The 25,720-nt window shown below is 36.6% G+C and overlaps 1 protein-coding gene across 3 annotated transcripts in view; it reads right to left on the bottom strand.

Annotated features, from left to right (window-relative positions):
- tmem63c (transmembrane protein 63C) overlaps positions 1–25,720 on the bottom strand; it is a 53,547-nt gene that overhangs the window by 8,307 nt on the left and 19,520 nt on the right. For all 3 annotated transcript variants that reach the window (XM_051869423.1, XM_051869425.1, XM_051869424.1), the window contains exons 4-18: positions 20,409–20,496; positions 19,580–19,617; positions 18,667–18,809; positions 16,061–16,112; positions 15,857–15,965; positions 12,831–12,904; positions 12,621–12,701; positions 12,092–12,212; positions 11,758–11,891; positions 8,881–9,003; positions 6,919–7,072; positions 6,666–6,772; positions 2,387–2,473; positions 1,681–1,746; positions 1,424–1,586 (exon numbers count right to left, since the gene is read on the bottom strand). In XM_051869423.1, the coding sequence (XP_051725383.1) occupies positions 1,424–1,586; positions 1,681–1,746; positions 2,387–2,473; positions 6,666–6,772; positions 6,919–7,072; positions 8,881–9,003; positions 11,758–11,891; positions 12,092–12,212; positions 12,621–12,701; positions 12,831–12,904; positions 15,857–15,965; positions 16,061–16,112; positions 18,667–18,809; positions 19,580–19,617; positions 20,409–20,496 (1,540 nt within the window). The remainder of the gene's footprint in view (positions 1–1,423; positions 1,587–1,680; positions 1,747–2,386; positions 2,474–6,665; positions 6,773–6,918; positions 7,073–8,880; positions 9,004–11,757; positions 11,892–12,091; positions 12,213–12,620; positions 12,702–12,830; positions 12,905–15,856; positions 15,966–16,060; positions 16,113–18,666; positions 18,810–19,579; positions 19,618–20,408; positions 20,497–25,720) is intronic.

The following is a 25,720-nucleotide window of genomic DNA, read 5'->3' as shown; positions in this document are numbered from 1 at the left end:
CCATTTAATGTATACGTTTTGGTGATTAACAGTCACTAAGAACAGCCGTTGTATGGAAAAGAGTTGTGTAAAGATTCTTTAGATTCTCCTTTAGTGCACAGTAAAAATAACAGTGAATGTGTTTGGAACGACATGAATGTGAATAAATGATCAAAGAGAGACATTCTTTTTTTATAGGAGAAATTTTCCATTAGGAACTCTAGACAATTACTTATATTACTATAAGTTTAATTATATAAATGTATGTTTATGTATATGAAACACACGATCATTCACATTTTTTAAAAAAGAAAAATACTTTTATTCAACAAGGATGCATAACCCTAACCCTAACCCTAACTAATAAAAAGTGACAGTCAAGACTTTTATATTGATACAAAAAATATATTTCACATAAATGCTGTTCTTTTGAATTTTCTATTCATTAAAGAATCCTGAAAAAATGCATCACGATTTCCACAACAGTTTTCAACATTGATAATAAGCCTATTAAATTGATAATCAGCATATTAGCATGATTTCTGAAGGATCATGTAACACTAAACACAGAAGTAATGGCTGCTGAAAATTCAGCTTTGCCATCACAGGAATAAATTATATTTTTTATTTTTTTATTTTACAATTGTAATAGTTTTTCATTATATTAATGTCACGATTGTGTTCCTGGACTTTTAGTTTGATGTTCTTTTGTTTTGTTTTGCCTGTGTTCAGTTCCTGTGTATTTAGTTCATGTTTCCTTAGTTGCCATAGTTATTCATTGTTTCATTGATTAGTGTCTCACCTGTTACTCATCATCTTGTGTATTTAAACCCTCAGTCTTCGTCTATTCTTTGTCTTGTGTTAATGATTCGTGCTGGAATGTATTTTTGTATGGTTCCTGGTGTTTATTAAGGCAGAAACACACCAAGCCGTGGCTAGTGGCGATGAAAGCAGACTGTGGGGTTGGCTCACGTTGGCAGCGTCTGGGTCCAAAGTTGGCCTGACACACCAAACCAACGTTCGACAGTCGACTGCCAAGTAGCACGTCCGTTCTGCGCCTGCGTAAGATGAAATGCCTTTCCGTACCAGCAGGTGGCAGTAGCTGAACAGCCAATCAGAATGATCAGATGGCCCGCCGGACCGACACCGATTCAACATGTCGAATCGGCCAAAAAAAAAGCCGACGAGGACCAACTTCAGCCGACGGCGCAGAACACACTGAGAAAACTTAGTCGGGCGACGAACAAAAACTGCCCGGCGGCCGACCGTCGGCTTGGTGTGTTCCTGCCTTTAAATGTTATATCATTGTTCATCTGCGTCAAACATCTTTGTCTGGATTATCAAGTCAAGCCAGCACGTGACAATAATTGTTTTTACTGTATTTTTGCACTAAATAAATGCAGCTTTGTTGAGCATTTCCAACTCACTATACAGATTGACTCACTCTTTTAACATGGATGCGCTCAGCTTTAGATTTGGCGAAGCAAAGGCGAAGAGAGTACACCAGTAGAGCAGGAATACGCAGAAGCTCCATGGCTGTTCCGATCAGACTGGACGTGATCACGTAGTTCACAAAAAAAGCTCCGTTATCAGGCAAAAACACACACCTGAGGGGACAAAACAAATTGGGTCTCAACAAATTATGCATGTTCTAAATAAATTAACCAACAGCTGTAGATTTAGGGAACAGTAAGAACTTACTGAAACTTTACATCTGTTTCATCCAGGAAGTGAATGTCAAAAAGCCACCTGAAGAACAAATCCAAACTGGAGAGCAGACAAGAGAATATATAATATTTAATACTGAACATTATTTGGACACTTTAAACTATATGAGTGTCAAAGTCTCAGCCTTTTGCTTTAGACCAACTGGTCTAAAGGTGATTTTTAGTGGATGTATGACGTCAGTTTACCCTTAAGGTGTCCTAGTAGAGTAATGTGTGTAGTTTATCACATTAACTATGAATATGATCCACTAATGTTTGGCAACCACAAAGTGTCCAGAGAGATAGCCTATATCTATTGTTTTATGTTGTGAGTTAAAACATGTGCTTGCTATAAATTAAACAATTTAAAAATGAGGTTAATAAAAAAATATTCTTCTTTTATAAACATTTAACATTTCTGAGTTTAAAACCATTTTGGTATTTTGTGGGGCTCAAAATCAAACATGTTTAGGTGGTGTAACTGTCTGGGGATTCTAAGAAGAAAAGTTGGCATAAGTAGGACATACTTATTTATCATTGTCATTGACCCACATACATATAAAGCACTGTATATAAAGGAAATGCTTATTTTGAGACAAAATGACAGACCAAAAAGGTATTTTTATATGAAAATCTTGAAAAGCTTTTAGTTACGTGTTATTATATATATAATTATTGTAGAATGTTTATAGGATGTTTACCTGGATAGACCAAGTGATGGTAGAATGATTACCATGAAGACAAGCAGTAAAAAGCATTTGTGCATAGTGACCTGATTCTCACCAGACCTGAGAGAAACACATTACAAGAAGATTCAAATGATTACAACTGAACCAAACAATTACAATAAAGATATTAAAGTCACTGTGAAATCAAAATGGACAATTCTTATATTTTTTATGGAATATTGCCATATTCAGCATCATCTCTTCTCTTCTCTGATGACGTGTTTACTGACGTGAGGGCGGGGCAACCTGTCACTCACATGAGATCGACCAATAGCAAACCGCAACCATCCATGGAAAAAATCAAGTCCCGCCCTACATTTTTTCTTGTTTGAGAAGCCGCTTCACACGGATATACGTCACAACAGCGAAGAAAAGACTTCTGTTTCATGTCGACTTTAAAGGATTAGTTCAATTCTGAATGAAAATTTCCTGATAATTTACTCACCCCCATGCCATCCAAGATGTTCGTGTCTTTTTTTCTTCAGCCGAAATTAAATTAAGGTTTTTGAGGAAAACATTCCAGGATTTTTCTCCTTATAGTGGACTTCAGTGGGGTACAGAGGGTTGTAGGTCCAAATTGCAGTTTCAGTGCAGCTTCCAAGGGCTTTACACGATCCCAGACAAGGAATAAGGGTCTTAACTAGCGAAACGTTCGGTAATTTTCTAAAAAAAATAAAAATGTATATACTTTTTAACCACAAATGTTTGTTTTGCACTGCTCTGCAATGTGCCATGCATTACGTAATCACGTTGGAAATGTCACGTGTGACGTAGGCGGAAGTACTCCATCTCATTTTCTCCTCCAACTTCAAAATCGTCCGACATCGTTTTACTTTTTTTTGTAAAGGCCGTTTGACTTAGTCTTTGCACGTTCGCTTTGTAAACACTTGCTCGGTACTTCCGCCTATGTCACGCGTGACCCTTCTAACGTGATTATGTAATGCGTAGCACATCGCAGAGCTAGTGCAAGGCGAGCATTTGTGGGTAAAAAGTGTATACATTTTTTTTTTTTTTAGAAAATGAACGATCGTTTCACTAGGTAAGACCCTTATTCCTCGTCTGGGATCGTGAAGAGCCCTTTGAAGCTGCACTGAACTACCGTTGTACCCCACTGAAGTCCACTATATGGAGAAAAATCCTGTAATGTTTTCCTCAAAAACCTTAATTTCTTTTCGACTGAAGAAAGAAAGACATAAACATCTTGGATGACATGGGGGTGAGTAAATTATCAGGAAATTTTAATTCAGAAGTGAACTAATCCTTTAAATAATAATAAATAAACAGATTACCATATTATTACATGCTTTTACTAATCCAATCTTTTCTATTTTCACACCAGTTCGTCTACTTGACATGTTTTGTGGGTAAAGTCTACATAAAACCATGTTGGCAGCCCAATTCTTCCCTAATGTGACGTATTTCAGGGTAAAAATTTAAATGTATTATCTACATACTCAATTCTGATTTCATGTTGACTTTTATGTCGAGTGTATATTAATCATTAAAGTGTTTCCACTGTAAATACAAGTACACAACAGTTTTCTGCAGGTACCGCAGTTGCACAATACAGAGTGTTTGATCCACATGAACTATAATGTGACTCTGTGAAAGACGCCGCCAGTCTGCATATGATTATTCCCTTGTTGTGATCACTATGACAACAAGCCTGGAGAGGCAAGCAGAGAGTGCAAGAGAGAGGGACACCATGTAAACGTGTTGTGCATGGGTGGGTGGGAGACTGAGACTGGGTTGGGGGTTGTTCTGCAGTTATGCAATATGTTTGTGTGCTGATATGAACATGTTTATGCAATAGATTTAAGCTGCGTAGCAAATACAACTACCAACAGCACAAACTTATCCTGGTTATTGGGACAACACCATATTTTTGTAACCATCATATGTCTGTATGAATGTATTCAGTATGTGTATGATTGTGGTGTATATGTGTTGATTAATGGGATAGTTCACCAAACCTGTAGTTGTACCTGTAAACCATGCAGTTCCAAACCTCTATAACTTGCATTCTACTGTGGAACGTAAAGGAAGATATTTTGAGAAACCAACATTCTTCAAAATATCTTCTGCAGAAGAAAGAAAGTCATCCAGGTGTGGAATTGCATGAGTGTGAGTAAATGATGACAGAATTTTCATTTTTGGTTGAACTATCCCTTTAATATAATGTGAGGAACGTTGGGACAGTATCAGGAGGGGGAAGAATTTCAGCCTAAATTGCTTCATAAATGTATTATTCACGCGTGTATAATATTTATAGGTGTGAATCAAGCAACACCTTCCCTCCATTTCTCATTACCATTAAAGGAAAATCCCATTCTCACTACTTAAATGTAAAAAATAATATATTAATTTACTTAAAGGGTTAGTTCATCCAAAAATGAAAATTCTGTCATTAATTACTCACCCTTATGTCGTTCCACACCCGTAAGACTTTTGTTCATCTTCGGAGCACAAATCAAGATATTTTTGAAAAAATCCGATGGCTCAGTAAGGCCTCCATTGCCAGCAAAATAAATTAACACTTTCAGATGCATAGAAAGCTACTAAAGACATATTTAAAACAGTTCATGTGACTACAGCGGTTCAACATTAATGTTATGAAGCGACGAGAATACTTTTTGTATACTTTGGTAGTTTGATACACGCTCCAAACCACTGATTTGAAACAAAAGATTCGTAAAGCTTCGAAGCTTCATGAAGCAGTGTTTTGAAATCGCCCATCACTAGATATTGTTGCATAAAGAAAATATCTTAATTTGTGTTCTGAAGATGAATGAAGGTCTTACAGGTGTGGAACGTCATGAGGGTGAGTAATAAATGACAGAATTTCCATTTTTGGGTGAACTAACCCTTTAACCCTCTGGTGCTGTTCGGTCATTTTTGACGGAATTTTATTTTTATTTTTTACTTCATCAGAATGGTATGAAACTTGGTAAAGGTTTTGGCACTTCATATGTGAACACAAAAAAACATGGACATGATTTGAAAAGGTTAAATGACTGCATTGGAAATGAACAGGAAGCAAATTTCATCTTGTGGAAACGTTTGGTACTGCGCCCAAACAAATTCTTACTGAATGCTTTTTTTTTTGAGATATCAACTTCAAATTTGGAACACAACTTGTTTAGATTAATGGCTTTGATCTTCTCACATTTTTAGAGTAAAATATATTTTTCATATAAAACTTAAAAATATTATTTTTTTTTGCATTTTCATCATAAACTTAAACTTCTATTTTTTTAAACTTTCACTTCTTTTTTTTTTTTTTTACTATTTTCACTTCAGCAGTAATCTGCCAAGTGTCTTCTTTAAAAAGAGACCAAACTTAACCCTCCAAAGCATTTTAGAATTACGACAGTTTAAGATGGAAATTTTAAGGTCTATGCTCAAAAAGTGATTAACAGGTAATAAATGGATCATAACTATTCCATAAATATAATCTAATACCATAAAATCCCCTAAAAATACAAAATATTAAATAGAAAAACATTATCGAACTAAAATATAGTACGTTTAATTCCTTGTAATAATTTTTTTTTTGTTCGCCATGTGAGCAGCACCAGAGGGCTAAAGGTTTTTATTTATTGTGGTAGAATTTTTTTGTATATTATGGACATTTAAATGTTAAAAATTAGTATCAATATTAAATTTTAATATTTAAAATATTTTTTTAAATATACACTATACTATGCAAAAGTTTTTTTTTAAATAGTCTAAATGAATATTTTTATTAAGCAAAAATGCATTACATTTATCAAATTGATTAAATAGAGCATAAAGACATATAATGTTGAAAATAAGTCAAGTAATGGCTGCAAGAAATTCAGCTTTTAAAATTAAAATAGATCACAGTTATTTTAAATTGTAGCACTATTTTACAATAGTTCTGTTTTATTGTATTTTGTGCAGCCTTGGTGAGTATAAAAGATTTCTTTTTAAAAAAAACAATTAAAAATCTGAATGGTAGTGTATCATCCAAATGCATTATGGTAACAAATTCAAGTTGTTTTAACATCCGACAAGGATTAGTAACTAACTGTAGTAATAAGTATTTAATTAATTGAATAATTGTGTTAATAAGACAATGATTTAATTTTAATTATATTTACAAATTAAATCAGTACAAATCAGCCATTTTAATGTATACTGGAGTAAAAAGGCCTCCCTGCTGTAGCTTTCTCATATTTATACACAGACTGGAAGAGTTTAAAGTCAGACGGTGGAAACGGCATCATACCTGGTCCAGTGGTACTCAAAGAAAGATGAATAGTACACAATGAAGGGCAGGAGAATGGAAAAGGCCCAGAGGAGCAGGGTGGGGAAGAACTGGGTAATTACTGGGTTCTAGACAGTAGAAGACAGTAAAAGATCAAATTCAAAACATTCAACTTCCCGAAAACAACACAAAAAAGCACTTTCAGTTTTATTTTACATTCTAATGTGGCGTAATACAGCCGTACAGTTATAAAACTTCTTTGATGGTCACTGACCCTTAAGCTTTCAACTGGCCGAGTGACGTTGAACTTGTCCATAGTGTTTACGATGATAGCAGGGGTTGTGAGAAAGAAGAGCAAGAGGAAGAGCATAATGTTGAGCAGGACACAGCGGAGCCACCAACGAGAACCGCACACTGACAGATTCTCCCTGGATGAACACAGGCACCAATCAACACGACAAGGTCTTAACAACAGTTACAGGACAGAGAGTGAGTTCTCTCCAACAATAAGTGCTGCTGTTACATAAATGGGAAGGTTTGTGCTGGAAAACCCAGCCTTAGTTGGTTAGCTGGTCTCCCAGACTGACCAAGCTGGTATTCAGCTGGTTTAGCTAGTGGTCTTCCAGCTCAAAAGTGCCCCAAACCCTTTTAGAACTAGCAAAAGTGCCCCAATCCCCTCTAAAACAAGCTTAGACCAGTTAAAGCTTGCTGTTTTTTTTTTTTCAACAGCGACAGCCTGATATATAAAATAATGATCCAAAAAATATATATTTTTAAACAAATAAAACAGTTTATTGAACCTTTAGACAAAATCTAAAAAAAAAAAAAAAAAAAAAAAACAAGTTTGCATGTGTTTGAGTATCATATTTGATCAAGTAAGTCACTTCTGCAGCCCAGTAAGTGTTTATGTTGAAATATTACTCACAATACAAAAGTTATTCTTACGTTTACTTTACAAAAATCAGTAAATATTTCAAAGCAAAAAGAAACTACACCAAGTACCATTTTCAGAATGATACTAAAAGGTCTTTTACTTGCTAAAAAAGTATAAACTATCATCAATCAGACAACAGAAGGTATGCAATAGATTGTGTACAACAGGTTTTGATCATTTTGATAATTTAGAGACCTTATAAATTTGTGTATAAAATATAATACAGTAGGATTTAAAGGGTTAAAAGGGTTGTTCACAAAAAAAAAAAAAAATGAAATTTATGACATTATGAAGGTTTGTGTCGTTCCAAACCTTCATGACTTTATTTCCCCTGCAGAACACAAAAAATAATTTTTTTAAAGTCAAAAGGGTTCAAAACAACACTGAACCTCATTTACTTTCATTGAATGGACATTAAAATTTATTATTTCTGTTCCGCAAAAGAAAAATCTCACACATTCTTTTTTGATTTTAGTAAACTGAACTTAATTTACTGTGTTTATCCAGCTTATTTATCCAATGTTTTTAAATTGACAAAATAAAAAAAAACATAAAATAAAAGTTTTCTCTTTTGGGAAGTGAACAAAATAGGAACAAAATATAATGAGTTGAGTTTTTTTTTTTTTTTTTTTTTTTTACAGTGCAGGTTTGGAACAACATGAGGATGAGTAAATGATGAAAGAATTTTCATATATTTTAGGTGAAATACCCCTTTAAGTAAAAGCAGTGCACATTAAAGGCATAAAAATGGACTACACTGAACTGGAAAACACTCACACTTCAATAAATTGTTTTAATAAGAAGCAAACATGCTAGAACATTAGAGCTTATATCCATAAAAAAAAAAAAGTCTTCAATTCAGACAAACACACACACACACACACACACACACACAACACGTCCAGTCAAGCAGAAAGACGGACTGACACTGTCCCCCCACACACACACCCACACACACTAACACTCACTCAATATATGATTCTCAACACATATTATGTAAGAGATATAATGGCTTTCACAGTGGCTGTCTAGGCACACACTCAGATTGAGACTTAATTAATCCAATTTCATCTCTCAAATCCAAGTGTAATGGCCTGGAACAAAGCATGTCATGAAAAATATATATGACTCCAACTTTGGAGATCACAGTTAGCATAACTGTATACTCAAAAAAACGTTAAATAAAACTTCACATAAAACATTGTAAATCTGGATCATTTCATAAAAGCAATAACCTCATTGCGGTTATTCCTATATTTTTTCCTATTTCAAGATATAGATGTGGCTATCGTGTCGACTTACCAGATGATGTCATTAGGGGCAGGGGCATAAGAAATGCCCCACTGATGTGAGCGCACCACTGTGGTGATGCTGGACTGCTGGGGTCTGTGTCGGCAGCGAGCTCGGCTGTAGTCTTTCACAATACTGCAGAAACATAAGCACAGAGGCTTATATATTTAAGCAGTAAGGTATAAGAGAACATATATTACAACCCGAATTCTGCAAATGTTGGGACGTTTTTTAAATTTGAATAAAATAAAAACTAAAAGACTTTCAAATCACATGAGCCAATATTTTATTCACAATAGAACATAGATAACATAACAAATGTTTAAACTGAGAAATTTTACACTTTTATCCACTAAATGAACTTATTTCAAATTTGATGCCTGCTACAGGTCTCTAAAAAGTTGGCACAGGGGCAACAAATGTCTGAAAAAGCAAGAAATTTTGAAAAGATTCAGCTGGGAGAACATCTAGCAACCAATTAAGTTAATTGATATCAGGTCTGTAACATGATTAGCTATAAAAAGGGATGTCTTAGAGAGGCAGAGTCTCTCAGAAGTAAAGATGGGCAGAGGCTCTCCAATCTGTGAAAGAGTGTGTAAAAAGATTGTGGAATACTTTAAAAACAATGTTCCTCAACGTCAAATTGCAAAGGCTTTGCAAATCTCATCATCTACAGTGCAAAACATCATCAAAAGATTCAGAGAAACTGGAGAAATCTCTGTGCGTAAGGGACAAGGCCGAAGACCTTTATCGGATGCCCGTGGTCATCGGGCCCTCAGACGACACTGCATCACTCATCGGCATGATTGTGTCAATGACATTACTAAATGGGCCCAGGAATACTTCCAGAAATCACTGTCAGTAAACACAATCCACCGTGCCATCTGCAGATGCCAACTAAAGCTCTATCATGCAAAAAGAAAGCCATATGTGAACATGGTCCAGAACCGGCGTCGTGTCCTGTGGGCCAAGGCTCATTTAAAATGGACTGTTTCAAAGTGGAAAAGTGTTCTATGGTCAGACGAGTCCAAATTTGACATTCTTGTGGGAAATCATGGACGCCGTGTCCTCCGGGCTAAAGAGGAGGGAGACCTTCCAGCGTGTTATCAGCGTTCAGTTCAAAAGCCAGCATCTCTGATGGTATGGGGGTGCATAAGTGCATACGGTATGGGCAGCTTGCATGTTTTGGAAGGCACTATGAATTATTGTGTATTTCAGCAGGACAATGCAAAACCACATACTGCAGCTATTACAACAGCATGGCTTCGTCGTAGAAGAGTCCGGGTGCTGAATTGGCCTGCCTGCAGTCCAGATCTTTCACCTATAGAGAAAAATACGTCAAAGACACCACAAACTCTTCATCAGATGGAAACCTATATCGGGCAAGAATAGGACCAAATTTCAACACCAAAACTCCAGAAACTCATTACCTCGATGCCCAGATGTCTTCAAACTGTTTTGAAAAGAAGAGGCTATGCTACACCATGGTAAACATGCCCCCGTCCCAACTATTTTGTGACCTGTAGCAGGCATCAAATTTGAAATGAGCTCATTTTGTGCATAAAATTGTAAAATTTCTCGGTTTGAACATTTGTTATGTTATCTATGTTCTATTGTGAATAAAATATTAGCTCATTGGCTGAAAGTCTTTTAGTTTTCATTTTATTCAAATTTAAAAAATGTCCCAACACTTCCAGAATTTGGGTTGTATGAATGTAGTCTACTCAGTAGAGTACAAAATTACAATATAGTGGTTTTTAACATACTGTTTTGATCAATCAGAAGCCAGGACCAGAACTTAGTGTTGTATATAATATATATAAAGCTGTTTATTGTAGTATACTAAATAAAATCTGTTATAAGTTGCAAAAGTTTGGTTTGATGTACAAGTGTTTTTTTTTGACCCGTGGTCAATTATTTCTTATTTAAAGGGGATATATAATGCCCCTTTTACAAGATGTAATATAAGTCTCTGGTGTCCCCAGAACGTGCCTGTGAAGTTTCAAATCAAAATACCCCACAGATCATTTATTATGGTTTGTTAAATTTGCCCCTATTTGGGTGTCAGCAAAAACACGCTGTTTTTGTGTGTGTCCCTTTAAATGCAAATGAGCTGCTGCCACTTTCCAGAAGAGGGCGGAGCTTTAACAGCTCACGCTTTGGTTCCTCAACAACAACAAAGTTGCAGAATCTCACGCAGCCAAAATGAAGATTGTCAGTATCAGTGTTCAGCCTTACATTGTTCAAACCGGAGTCAGACACTGATTTAGAGACTCAGGAAGAAGTTACAACTTTTAGAATGACACTGGACGTTTCTGAACGGTTAGTGGATAAATTTATGTAGTTGCTGTGGAGTTGATTCAACTCATCGACTAGCATGTGCCGTCATGTTAATCTTTTGTGCAGCGTTGAATTGACCCTCGTGTGTGAAGCAGCCCGGGCGTAAAATGATGACATGGTAACAACACTCTACTACAACAACTCTTACTCTTCTCTAAAGCAGCCCAACATGGCCTCACCCTCTTTGTTGTGTGTTCTCGGGGGCAGGGTTTATGTAAATTTTAGGGTTAGTGATGTCATTAACCCAGGAAGAAGATCATTGTAGTCTCTACCAGCCATTTGTTGTAGTCCTTAAGCAAAGAATTCTTTAAAAGAAAATATCTCCCATTGCATTGAACTTTGAGTGTCGTAACTTTGCAGACGCTGTTTATGCTCAAACAGCAACATTACACACTAACTAAAGTTAAAAAAGTGAAAACATGATCAACCACCCCTTTAACACTTAAAAGTGTGATTCTTTTACAGTTCTTAAATCTAGGTATTCATTACAGGATCTCTTGACAGATGATGCTGATTCTCAATAATCAGCCATTTACCCCCAACACTTACACTGCAGTCATTCTCTCATCTCTGAAGGTAACAAAGGCAATGCCCAGCCTCTTCATAGTGATACGGTTCTTCTCTGCATTAAACTCATCTGTCAGTTTCTCCTCCAGCTCACTATAGTACTGCTCTGCATCCACCTGATGAGAGGACATGAGAAGATGAGGATCAGATCTCCTCACAGAGCAGTTCATAACTGTCAGTTGGTGTATGGTGGTCTCCAGTGGCCAATGTGAGGAGGTGCAGTACCAGCCACATGGCTATTCTATATGTATATAGTCTGTATATTTACAAACATATCTATTCTGACAACAATAATGAGTGTGTGAGGGACATGTACCTGTTCAAAGCCACATATATCACAGCAGAAGATCTGTGCACAGGGGTGCATCTTTATCATGATCCTGCCTTCCTTCTGAGCTTTGGTTGTGAAGTACAGCCTTCCTTTCATTGCTTTTCGCCTGTACAGGATATAGTTTTAAGGTCCGTTTACACCAAGGATGATAACTATAACGATAACTATAACGTCCACACCACCGCATGATATCGTTCTGTTTATTCTAAGTGCGTGTCTGCTGCTTTAAATGCTCTTTAAAGTCTGGTGGATTCTGATTGGTTGTCATTGTTTTTATCCTTCATCAGCTGGAAAAAATCGTTCTGAAAGTGACTGAAGCAATATCGTTTCTCTGTGCCGTTATTGTGGCGTGAACTCTGCTATTCTTTTATATTTAGAAAGATTTTTAGAACTATATCTTTATCATTATCATTATAGTTATCCTTGGTGTGAACGGGCCTTTAATATGGTTTATTATGCAATATTTGCTAGACTCAGTTCTTTGACATTCAGGAGATGTGCGAATGCAAATGACCTTTCTGAGTCCAGCTTCATTAGTTTTTGTACGTCAAAGCAGAACCGGATGTCTGTGACAGTGCAGCTGGGGTAGGCTTCACTGTTTGGAGATAGAAGAGTGAAAAATGAATGTCCTCAGTTGAGTTGACATTTAATCTCCAATATGCTGAAGTATAGAGATTAAGCAATAGTAGCAGTTCTGTGGATAACAGATTTGTGCATCACTCACTGCAGGTGTTTGGTGATCAGGCCGGGATCAGAGATTTCTCTGGGAATTGACGTTATCATTAGAGTTCTGGCCACCTGCAATAACAATAAATCAAAAATGTGAGTTAGAGATAGAAATGTGAAAATACTGTTTTTTCCAAGACGGCAAAAGAACAGTGTTTTTTTTTTGGTAGAAACGTGATCAATTATGCCTGTTAATGAATGTTTGAAAATGTTTAGAATGTTTAACAAGGAGCTTATGCTGCGTTCACGCCTTCGTAACTGTAATTACGAGATGGCAACCTGTGACGTTCTACCCGAAGCTGTTCACATCCTCAGACTCGGATTTATGCGTTTCTATGTCAACGCTACCAACACTGAAATGAATCTGCAGCAGTCAGGTGGTACAAGTCAGAGCTCTGTAAGTTGTTTACGTTCATTATTGCAAAGTTATGTGCTTTGAGACATGAGGTAATTTAACACTGTCTCTCGGGACGCTTTACAGACTCTGCTCTGGCTGTGCACGTTCATGTGTTTTGGAGGAGGCGTGGCTTTTGAGACTCTCTAAAGGGAGAGAGGGATCGTATGCTTTCAAATTAGCTTACTATTGCTAGCCTCTCCGAAATTGCTCTTCCTACCTTTAAATTGTGAAGCATTTTTATATCATATGTTGTAGTACATTTAATTTGAATTAAAAATTAATAAAATAAAATAAAATAAAATGGGAACAAATAAATGTATATCGTGGCCACGAGTTTACAATTAGTTCCCACAACTTACTAAAACATGCTTTACTGTATTAGTAAAGCATGTATTAGTAAGCATGCTTTACTAATTCGTTCCCTCATCTTAAGTAAATCACACTCATGATATAATAATTAGTTCCCTTGATTTACTAAACTAAAACAAGAGAACAAATTCTTAATTGGTGACCACAATATATATATATATATATATATATATATTTTTTTTTTTTTTTTTTTTTTTTTTTTTGTCCACATGTCATGTGCAGGGCCCCATAAAATAGTGTTCAGACAGGACGATTTTCATTAATGTATTACCTTATAGAGCAGGGATAGGCAACGTCGGCCCTGAAGTGCCACTGTCCTGCAGAGTTTAGCTGAAAAACCCTGAAAAAAAATTCACCTGCCTGTAGCCTTACTAATCCTGAAGACATTGATTAGCTTGTTCAGGTGTGTTTGATTAGGGCTGAAACTCAACTCTGCAGGACAGCGGCCTTGCAGGACCGACGTTGCCTATCCCTGTTATAGAGAATCTAATGAAAATCACTGCGAATAATGAGAAATGCAAACTAACAAAAGTTAAACATCTGAAGGCATTGCTGAAATAAGTATAGAGGTGGGGGGGATGCTTACTTGTCATAAAAATAATGTCACAATGCCAAAAATCCTCATGTATGCAAAAATAGGCTTCCAGTTAGATATACACTGATCAGGCATAACATTATGACCACCTTCCTAATATTGTGTTGGTCCCGCTTTTTCTGCCAAAACAGCCCTGACCCGTTGAGGCATGGACTCCACTAGACCCCTGAAGGTGTGCTGTGGTATCTGGCACCAAGATGTTAGCAGCAGATCCTTTAAGTCCTGTGAGTTGCAAGGTGGGTCCTCCATGGACTGACTTGTTTGTTCAGCACATCCCACAGATGCTCGACTGGATTGAGATCTGGGGAATTTGGAGGTCAACTCGTTGTTGTGCTCCTCAAACCATTCCTGAATCATTTTTCCTTTGTGGCAGGGCGCATTAATCTGCTGAAAGGAATAAGGAATACCGTTTCCATGAAAGGGTGTACATGGTCTGCAACAATGCTTAGGTAGGTGGTACGTGTCAAAATAACATCCACATGGATGGCAGGACCCAAGGTTTCCCAGCAGAACATTGCCCAAAGCATCAAACTGCCTCCGCCGGCTTGTCTTCTTCCCATAGTGCATCCTGGTTCCATGTGTTCCCCAGGTAAGCGACGCACACACACCCAGGCCATCCACGTGATGTAAAAGAAAATGTGATTCATCAGACCAGGCCACCTTCTTCCATTGCTCCGTGGTCCAGTTCTGATGCTCACATGCCCACTGTTGACGCTTTCGGCAGTGGACAGGGGTCAGCTTGGGCACCCCGACTGGTCTGCGGCAATGCAGCCCCATACGAAACAAACTGCGATGCACTGTGTATTCTGACACCTTTCTATCAGAACCAGCATTAACTTCTTGAGCAATCTGAGCTACAGTAGCTCGTCTGTTGGATCGGACCACACAGCCCAGCCTTCGCTCCCCAACGTGCGTCAATGAACCTTGGCTGCCCATGATCCTGTCGTCAGTTCACCACTGTTCCTTTCTTGGACCACTTTTGATAGATACTGACCACTGCAGACCAGGAACACCCCACAAGAGCTGCAGTTTTGGAGATGCTCTGACCCAGTCGTCTAGCCATCACAATTTGGCCCTTGTCAAACTCGCTCAAATCCTTACGCTTGCCCATTTTTCCTGCTTCTAACACATCAACTTTGAGGACAAAATGTTCACTTGCTGCCTAATATATCCCACCCACTAACAGGTGCCGTGATGAAGAGATAATCAGTGTTATTCACTTCACCTGTCAGTGGTCATAATATTATGCCTGATCAGTGTAATATAGAATTTGAAGAGAAAATCTAAGCACAATTTAATAATCATTTATTAATAATAACATTTCTCTTTACATTTTTTTGTGTCTTTATTCAGATAAGACAGTAGAGAGCAGACAGGAAAGCATTGGGCAGAGAGAGGGGGCAGGATCGGCAAAGGACCTCTAGACAGGAATTGAACTGAAGGGTCACCTGTGAACGCATTTGCGCCATGTGTCAGCGCACTACCCACTAGGCTATCGGCGCCAACATTTCTCTTTAAATTTAAGAGGGAATAAGACATGAACCTTTTTTGATTTTTTGAGATTCACTCGCTCACCTTGAAAGCACTGTAAAATGCAGTGGCACTTATGGAACAGAAATGAGATGTAAAAACACATATGCACACAATACAGCTGTTCACCGACCTTCTCGTCCTCTCTGTATTCCAGCTGTGAGGAGTGATGGGCCATGCACAATACAGTGATCATAAAATACAGCAGAGCAAAGATACTGTGCAACCACAGAAATGTGTTCCTAAAGCAAGAAGAAGACATTTATTAAGATCATGCCAACAAGTTCATAAATATAATGCTTTTCAGGTGTACATCCATTATAATAGAGAAACTCACTGTGCAGGGACATTAACCACTGTTGTTCGGCCAAAATTCTGTGGACTATCTCCTGAAAAGCATAGGAATTAAACAAGTTGTGTTAACATTTCATGCTCTTCTCACATAACAGTGTCAAAAATAAAACTCTGAAAGTAATTTGAGGCCTGGGAATGTGAAATAAAAAAACCCTCTACACCCAAATCATTATGCTTTGGGTTTGTTTGCTATGACAAATTTGTGAATGTGCTGGTTTATTTCACAAATACAGTGTCAATTTGTTGCATAGAGATGACAGTCAGCATCAAAACCCCCACCCTATTCTAACCAACAGGCCCTGAAGCTGCACCACAAACTGGTCTACCACACATCCACATTTAACGCTTTTAGAAGGCCACAGTAAACTTCTGCCACCGAGGTCGCATGAAAAGATTATTGTAGGTCTCAGAACAACAAGAGGTAAAGCTGGTGGCTTTTCACAATGTTCTTCTTGTGGCATGGACAGTCAAGGCCTTTCCCATGTTTAACTTGGCTCTTCTAACCCTCTATCGTGCCACCCAACCATCTTCAAACACTGTAGGGTGGTCTGAATTATGCTTTTACACACGTCCACTAATAGAGGGTTAAGACTGAGCCTTTCTACATCTTCAAGAGTTTTCCCAGGCCTTTCCTAAAGTCATTCATAGGCAGGCCCACACGGAATCTGTATCTGCAGAACACTGCAGATTTTCTTGCCATACACAAAGTTTTACACTTTTTTTTTTTTTTTACATTTTCCCCAGTTCCCTTCAAATCGGTACATTAAATGTACACTACTGTTCAAAAGTTTGGAGTCTGTAAGATATTTAATGTTTTTGAAAGAAGTCTTTTATGCTCGCTAAGGCTGCATTTATTTATTAAGTAAAAACAATAATATTGTGAAAATACTTTTACAATAATAAAATAAAATAACTGATTTCTATTTTAATAAATTTTAAAATGTAATTTATTTCTGTGATGGCAAAGCTAAATTTTCAGCATCATTACTCCAGTCTTCAGTGTCACGTGATCCTTCAGAAATCATTCTAATATGCTCAATGAACATTAATTATTATTAATATCAATGTTAAAAACAGTTGCTGAGTAATATCTTTCGGTACACCGGATTTAAGGATTCTTTGATGAACAGAAAGTGCAAAAGAACAGCATTTATTTGAAACAGAAATATGCTGTGACATTAAAAATGTCTTAAATACTGTCACTTTTGATCATTTTAATGCAGTGGTTACCAAACCTGTCCTGGAGGACCCCCAGCCCTGCACATTTTCCATGTTTCCCTCATATATCACACCTGATTCAACTCATGTGCTCATTAGTAGAGACAGCAAGACCTGAAATGTGTGTGTCAGAAATAGGGAGGGCTGGGGGTCCTCCAGGACAGGTTTGGGAACCACTGATTTAATGCATTCTTTATTATTTTTTCTTCAATACACACATGTATATATATATATATATATATATATATATATATATATATATATATATATATAAAACGGTTAGTTCCTGTCCTTGATTCTGATTGGTAAATAGATGTGTTTTATTCAAGATAAAACACGCCTATGACCGCTTCACCCAACAGTTCTGTGTATCACTACACAACACCCTTAGCAAGCACTCTTAGCAACGTAAACTGTTTGTTCTCAATTTATATTGTTCATTAAAGCTTACTGTATTATGTAGAAGAGTGAGAAAAAGATCGAGTGAGCGAGTTTTTTTACCTGCATTCAGATTTAGCATTTTCCTTCAGGTCAGTCCTATGTTCATAATAAAAAATCTGTTTAAATGTCTGATGTATTATCTTGTCCTTTTAACAGTTAAGGGGTTTTCCCATGACTGACAGCGCTAGTCAAAGCATTTGTCAGTTGTGTCTTGTTCCGTGTTCAGAACAATTCAGTCTTTTCAATATAAAAGTCTTCGCTACTGACTGACACACTCATAATGACAGTCTTTGCCGCTATCTAATAGCGTGAAAATGTAACTTCTGTTGCTGTTCACGGTCAGGGACTATTTTTTCCGGCGGAAGGAAGGCTTTTAGTGAAAGTTTACTTCATCAAAGTTGCATTGATACATATTTTTGGCTTTAATATTTATATTGTGTGGTAACCATTTTATAAAAGCAATAAGGTACTCGAGGCTAGTGCTGTATTGTGAATAAGTATTTTTAAGTATAAGTAAATTTATGTATAAAAAAGCTGTGAAATGAACATATGAATGTCTTAAAGGTTTTGAGAAGGTAGTTTAACATTGACAAAATTGCATACTTAATCTTTAAATTTTATTTTCCTTTTAGAATGTACTTTAGATCAATCTCAAAGCACACCATCATCCATTTCAGGTCACCCGAGCTAAATTCTATCTGAGAAAGAAACCCTAACGCTAACAATCTGTCAAAACTAATTCATGATATTATTCTAAAGAGTCTTTTTAGGTGCATGCACACTGATGAATTAAGATGTAATGCTGGTATAATGCTTTTTTTAAGTATACTGCCTTTTCCTGGATACCAAACGTGTTGTGTCTGTTGTCATGAATCCTGAGCACTACTAGAGCAAATAGAAACCAAGCATTTAAGGGTCTGGTGGAGGTACCGAGGAGGTTCCCGGAGAGGTTGACGGGCAAGACGATGGTGAGCGACAGCAAACACACCACCATCATGAGCAGGATGATGTGGCGCTGGAAAGACAGGTACGTGACTGCATCAATGCCACATTTAGTGCGGATCTCCTCATCCCTGCGGGAAGAATGAGGACAAAAAAGCTTCTTTAAAAATATTTACATTTGCATTTTTTTTATTAGGCAAACATGTGCATCCAAAGCAACTTGCACTGAATCAGTATGAGTTGTCAACGACATTATGACAACATTTTTTTTATCCCATCCATTAATTTATACAAAAATACATTAAAAATGCACTTCATATATTCAGTTTGTGGACACATAACCCATGTGAACTGTCAAAGATTCAAACCTATGACCTTGGTTTTGATGGCGCTACACTGCTAGTTGAACTGAAATGACAAATACAGTCTTTGTGAGAGTTTTCAGTGTGTTTCCAATGAATCATTGGCTTCGCTCAACAATATACAGTATGTGTAGCTGTCTTTTTAAAAGACCACACAAATACATGAGGGCGTTGAGGGATATTATGATTACAAGGAGACCTCATACACACAAAAACACATACACACACACACACGCCCATCCAGCCTCGCCTCACACAGCGCGAGGAAACCCTTTAGCAAGGCCTCTCGGTCTCCAGAGAGATCAAGAAGCTTTTAAAGGAACCAGCTAAATATGGGACCAACATGCCATTCGACTCGTCCAAATAACAACTGTGGAGACAGACTAGCAGCTGGTTTACGGTTCTGAAAGGCTTTTGAACGTATCCAGTGCTGGTTAAGCGCCCGGTCCACCTTCACCCTGTGTTTTCCATTCTTAATGAGATATAACATGAGCAAACAGGATGCTGGTTGATGACATCACCACTTCTTGCACACTTACTTCATGTGGTACAAAGATGTGAGCCAGGAACAGAAGCCCTATAAAGAGAGGGAGGGAAGACAACGGTGTCATAAAAAGGTCTGGCATATAAAAAAGAGAGCGCGTCTGGCTAGCTTAGCATCTGTCAGAATCATTTGTTCTTTAAGTGAACACGGATAGCGTAACAAGTGGAAAAAGCCACGCAAATGCATGCAATATCTTTAACGTGGCTGTGATGTCTTGAACTGTCATTGCACATAAAACACAAGGAGACAGAGTGAGGTCAGAATATAAATGGACAGATAGTGTGCATAAAAGAAAATAGCGTCTAAGTGCACAAGCTATTTTATATGACATCAGCTCTGGGGCGACGCTTCGTAACAGCGGCTGACTAATCCATGTCGACAGATTGAACTTTATTTGTGCCTCTTTATGTCTTTACGTATCAGCAGTTGTAAATTTGCATCAACATGAAGACAATAGTGATCCCACAATATCAAAATGAGCCGTTTTTGGAGCTTTGTTTATAATGAGGAGGATGTTTTAAGCTGTGAAACTTGCATGATGTTTTAATGGTACAAAGACCTCTTATATGTCAAAAGATCAAGGCAAATTTGATTTCTCATGTCATGATCCCTTTAAAAAACACTATCTATTAGTGTTTTTATTCATTTCTATGTAGGGTTGGCATCAATAATAAAATGCAGGCCTTGTGATTGAGATGTGAGAGGGCCTTTGCACTGCCCAATTTTGTAAATTCAAGCGAAGATCCTGTTCAAACATCTCTTAAATGTGTGTGATGTTTTTTTTTTTTGGTCTCTTTGTATTTTCTTTTACAAAAGATTCTCACCGTGTCCTTGGTCTCAGAGTCTGATGGACTGGATTCTGATGGGGTTTTCTCCTTCTCACTTTGTTCTCCATAGAATAGTGATGTCAAGCTACAGAACAAAGACAAACAATAAAATGGACAGGTAATATATTTTTCACAAAATAGACTTAAGAAAACCTCATATACTGTAAGAAATTCTGAAATATTATTCCTGTGTAGAATTATATATAGACCGGGACCAGTTATCACACTTTTTACTTATTTTAAGATGGGTATATTTTGTTTCTTACAAAATATTACAGTACAAAAATGTAAGCTTCTCATATCTTAAAGGGTTAGTTCACCCAAAAATGAAAATTCTGTCATTAATTACTCACCCTCATGCCGTTCCACACCCGTAAGACCTTCTTTCATCTTCAAAACACAAATTAAGATATTTTTGATAAAATCCGATGGTTCAGTGAGGCCTGCATAGCCAGCAAGATTATTTCCTTTTACAGTGCCCAGAAAGGTACTAAAGACATATTGAAAACAGTTCATGTGACTACAGTGGTTCAACCTTAATATTACAAAGCGACGAGAATACTTTTTGTACGCCAAAAAAACAAAATAATGACTTTTCAACAATATCTAGTGATGGGCCGATTTCAAAACACTGCTTCGAAGCTTTACAAATCTTTTGTTTCGAATCAGTGGTTCGGAGCGCCAAATCACATGATTTCAGTAAACAAGGCTTCGTTACGTTATAAGTGTTTCGAAATTTCAATAGTTCACGTGACTTTGGCAGTTTGATACGCACGCCGATCCACTGACGCGAAACAAAAGATTTGTAAAGCTTCGAAGCTTCATGAAGCAGTGTTCTGAAATAGCCCATCACTAGATATTGTTAAATAAAGTCATTTTTTTGTTTTGTTTTTTTTGCTGCACAAAAAAAGTTTGAACCACTGTAGTCACATGAACTGTTTTTAATATGTCTTTAGTACCTTTCTGGGCATTGAAAAAGGAAATGATCTTGCTGGCAATGCAGGCCTCACTGAGCCATCGGATTTTATCAAAAATATCTTAATTTGTGTTCCGAAGATGAAATGAAGGTCTTACGGGTGTAGAACAACATGAGGGTGAGTAATTAATGACAGAATTTTCATTTTTGGGTGAACTAACCCTTCAAACTCTTGGCGACATAAAATCTACAGCATAGAATATTTTCACAATTGCCAGTTAATTTAACACGCATAACATTTTGATTCAAATATGAATTCTATATAAATTCAAAAGCCATACAATATATCTGTATTTAAAACGTAAAACATTATTTTGGCCAGCAGAAATTTAACTGAATTAATTCTATAAATTACAACATATAAAACACATTGTGCTCCGACCTGACATTTACCTTTATCCTGAGAACACAGTTGAACTTTTCTGTTAAAATCTACTTTCAGTATATAGTAGTTGACTCATGCTTGAATGAATCTTATTGCAGTTTTATACTCATTTTTCAAATAAATATGATATATTAATTTGAGTTTTGCTGATAGACTTCACAAAAAAGATAGCGGTAACACTTTAAAATAAGGTATTGCATTAACTAACATTAAATAACAATAAGCAAGACATCTGCTACAGTATGTATTAATTAATAAAAAAATGGTCAATTTATTTTAAGGTGTTTTAGTTACAGTGTAATTATACATTTATATACTAAGTAATATCAATTAACAACATGTAAATACTATAGGGATGGGGTTAGGGTTTGGTTTGGGGTTAGTTGCATGTAATTATGCATAATTTACTGTTATTACTATAGCAAGTACATGTAATATGTGTAAAAAAGACACTAAAATAAAGTATTACCAATATAACTGGTCATTTGTTAGTTCATGTTAGCTCATGTCCATGAAAAAATATTAACAGATACAACTTTTGATTTGAATATTGTAATAATAAATGTTGAAATCAACATTAACTAAAATTAATAAATGCTTTAGAAGTCTTTTTCATTGTTAGTTCATGTTAACTAATGTTCACAAATGGAACCTTACTGTAAAGTGTTACCAACATGGTTTTGAAGAAAGAAGTCTTCGACAACCACAGACAAAACAAGCATTAACTGAAAGTTTGACTGAGATATATAACCCCTCTGAAAACTTCTCATGTAACAATTATGTAACTTCTATATCATGTCAGTCAGTGACAGTTTTTTTTTTGAGAAGTCCCATCTCAATGCCTGTTCCAAAATTACTCAAGTATAATTAGCCTCAAGATCAGAACAGTTCAAACATTTCCACCCACAAGTCTATCATAAGAGAAGCATCAGGTGAAATTCTAGTGTGCATAAATGTAAAAATATTATTGCTGTGAGGGCCGGTGCTTTCTCTGTGGACTGATGCAATGCTTTGCAAGTATACACACTGAAAATCACCGGCACATTCACATAAACAAAGACTTTAATGCTATATGCTGATGCAGAATAAAGCAACACTGCCTCAACAGAACTATGAACCTTTAAACTTATGATCAAATTCCACCCACTGCTCCCACAGGGACACTGTGTGTGTGTGTGAGCTGAAATGTTTTAATAATAACAGGTTTCTCAAAAATATGAACAAAAATTCAATGGTATGCAAAGAGAAAATGACAATATAATCACTATGTACATTGTATATATAATATAATTTTTATAATATATTACATATATCACGATTATATTAATATATGTGAATATATTAGAGATCTTAACTAATATTAGTTAAAGGATTAGTTCACTTTCATATAAAATTTTCCTGATAATTTACTCACCCCCATGTCATCCAAGATGTTCATATCTCTCTTTCTTCAGTCGAAAAGAAATTAAGGTTTTTGATGAAAACATTCCAGGATTATTCTCCTTATAAAATGGACTTCAATGGCCTCCAAACGGTTGAAGGTCAAAATTACAGTTTCAGTGCAGCTTCAAAGGGCTTTAAACGATACCAGACGAGGAATATGGGTCTTATCTAGCGAAACAATCGGTTATTTTTGAAAAAAATGTAAATGTATATGCTTTATATAAACAAATGATCGCCTTCCAAGTGCTTCCACCAAAACCGTACTTTCGTATTCTTCAAAAAGCTTACGCTGTATGTCCTATGCCTTCCCTATTCTACTTATGGAAAAAATGTAACTGGCGCTGCGTTCGTTAGAATACGAAAGTACGGTTTTGGCGGAAGCACTTGAAGGGGATCATTTGTTTATAAAAAGCATATACATTTACATTTTTTTCGAAAATGACCGATCGTTTCGCTAGATAAGACCCTTATTCCTCATCTGGTATCGTTTAAAGCCCTTTGAACCTGCACTGAAACTGTAATTTTGACCTTCAACCATTTGGAGGCCATTGAAGTCCGTTATAAGGAGAATAATCCTGGAATGTTTTCATCAAAAACCTTAATTTCTTTTTGACTGAAGAAAGAAAGACATGGACATCTTGGATGACATGGGGGTGAGTAAATTATCAGGAGAATTTTATATGAAAGTGAACTAATCCTTTAAGATCTCTAATGACTTATTGTCAGCTACTGACTCAGGACTTTTATCTATATAACCATTTCGCACAGCATTCTGTTTAGATTATTGGAATCATTGGTACCCCCCGACTTGGTTCTGATCTTATCTAACGGGTCATACTCAATTTGTACAGCTGAAGCAGTTTCGATCAAATCCTTCTTATGTCACTACTTGTGTTCCACAGGGCTCCATCTTGGGCCCTCTCTTATTTATTATTTATCTTCTACTTCTTGGTAATATTTTTAGGAAATATGATATTAAATTTCATTGCTATGCCGATGACACCCAACTTTACCTATCTTATAAACCAACTTCTACTTTTCCTCCATATATTAAGATCCATAAACACTGCTTCAGAGCCTTGCGAATCGAATCAGTGACTCGGAGCGCCAAAGTCACGTGATTTCAGCAGTTTAGCCGTTTGATAGGAGATCCGAGTCACTAATTCGATTCGTAAAGCTCCGAAGCAGTGTTTTGAAATCGGCCCATCACTATATGGTTGAAAAGTCGTTATTTTGTTTTTTTGGCGCACAAAAATATTCTCGTCGCTTTATAATATTAAGGTAGAACTACTGAACTCGCATGAACTGTTTTAAATAGGTTTTTAGTACCTTTATAGATCTTGAGAGAGGAAATGTCATTGCTGTGAATGGAGGCCTCACTGAGCCATCGGATTTAATCAAAAATATCTTAATTTGCATTCCGAAGATGAATGAAGGCCTTACGGGTGTAGAACGACATGAGGGTGAGTAATAAATGACATTATTATTTACATTTTTGGGTGAACTAACCCTTTAACAGTAATAAAACTCAAAATTCTTCTTGTAGGTTCAAAACCCAATTTGGCTAAATCTAATTGTTCCTCTGTGAACATTGATCATTTTCCAGTGTCTCTGTCTAAACAGGTTAAAAGTTTGGCTGCCATCTTTGACAGTACTTTATCATTTGAAGCTCATATAAACAGTGTCACTTGATCCGCATATTTTCACATACGTAATAGTAATCGACTTGCTCTCTCAGTGAAGAGCACTGCTATTCTTGTTAATGTTTTAGAGACATCACATATTAATTATTGTAATGCTATTTTCTACGGTCTTCCTTCGAAGCTTCTCTACAAACTTAAATTAATACAAAATTCATCTGCGCAAATTATTTGAGAACTCCTGTAACTTAATATATTACTCTCCTATACTGCAACACTGGCATTGGCTCCCGGTTAAATACCATATTGATTTTAAAAGGCACTCAATAATCTTGCTCCTTCATACTTATTTGACCTTCTTCACATCTACACCCCTACTCGTACCTTAAGATCGTCTTCTGCACTCGAACTCCTGAACTCTTGTTTTCTCTCGAACTCGCACAACTTCTATGGGGTCCCGAGCCTTAAGTCATGCAGCTCCCTATTTATGGAACTTGCTTCCACAGGATGTGTGAAATAGTGAAAGTCTTCTTGTTTTTAAATTTCATCTTAAGACTAATTTTTCTAGGCAGGCTTTTATGTGATTGTATTTGTATCCAGTCTGAGGATCATTTGTTATTTAATGTTGTTTTATTATGTATATAAGATGTCCTTGAGTGTCATGTAAGGCGCCTATAAATAAAATGCATAATAATAATAATATCATACCAAATAATATAATGATCAAACTAACTATGTCCTGTGTAACCAGCAGGTGGCGCCAGGATCTCACGCTGACCTGCTAAGCATTCAGTTCACTCAACCACCACACACAGTTGTTCAATTATTTACATCTTAATGCATTCTGCAAACAGTCAACAGTTAT

This window comes from Ctenopharyngodon idella, chromosome 17, assembly GCF_019924925.1.
Source record: "Ctenopharyngodon idella isolate HZGC_01 chromosome 17, HZGC01, whole genome shotgun sequence".
Lineage (NCBI taxonomy): Eukaryota > Metazoa > Chordata > Actinopteri > Cypriniformes > Xenocyprididae > Ctenopharyngodon > Ctenopharyngodon idella.
Note: the sequence above shows the minus strand (reverse complement) of the source record. Positions and strands in the feature narration are given on the sequence as shown.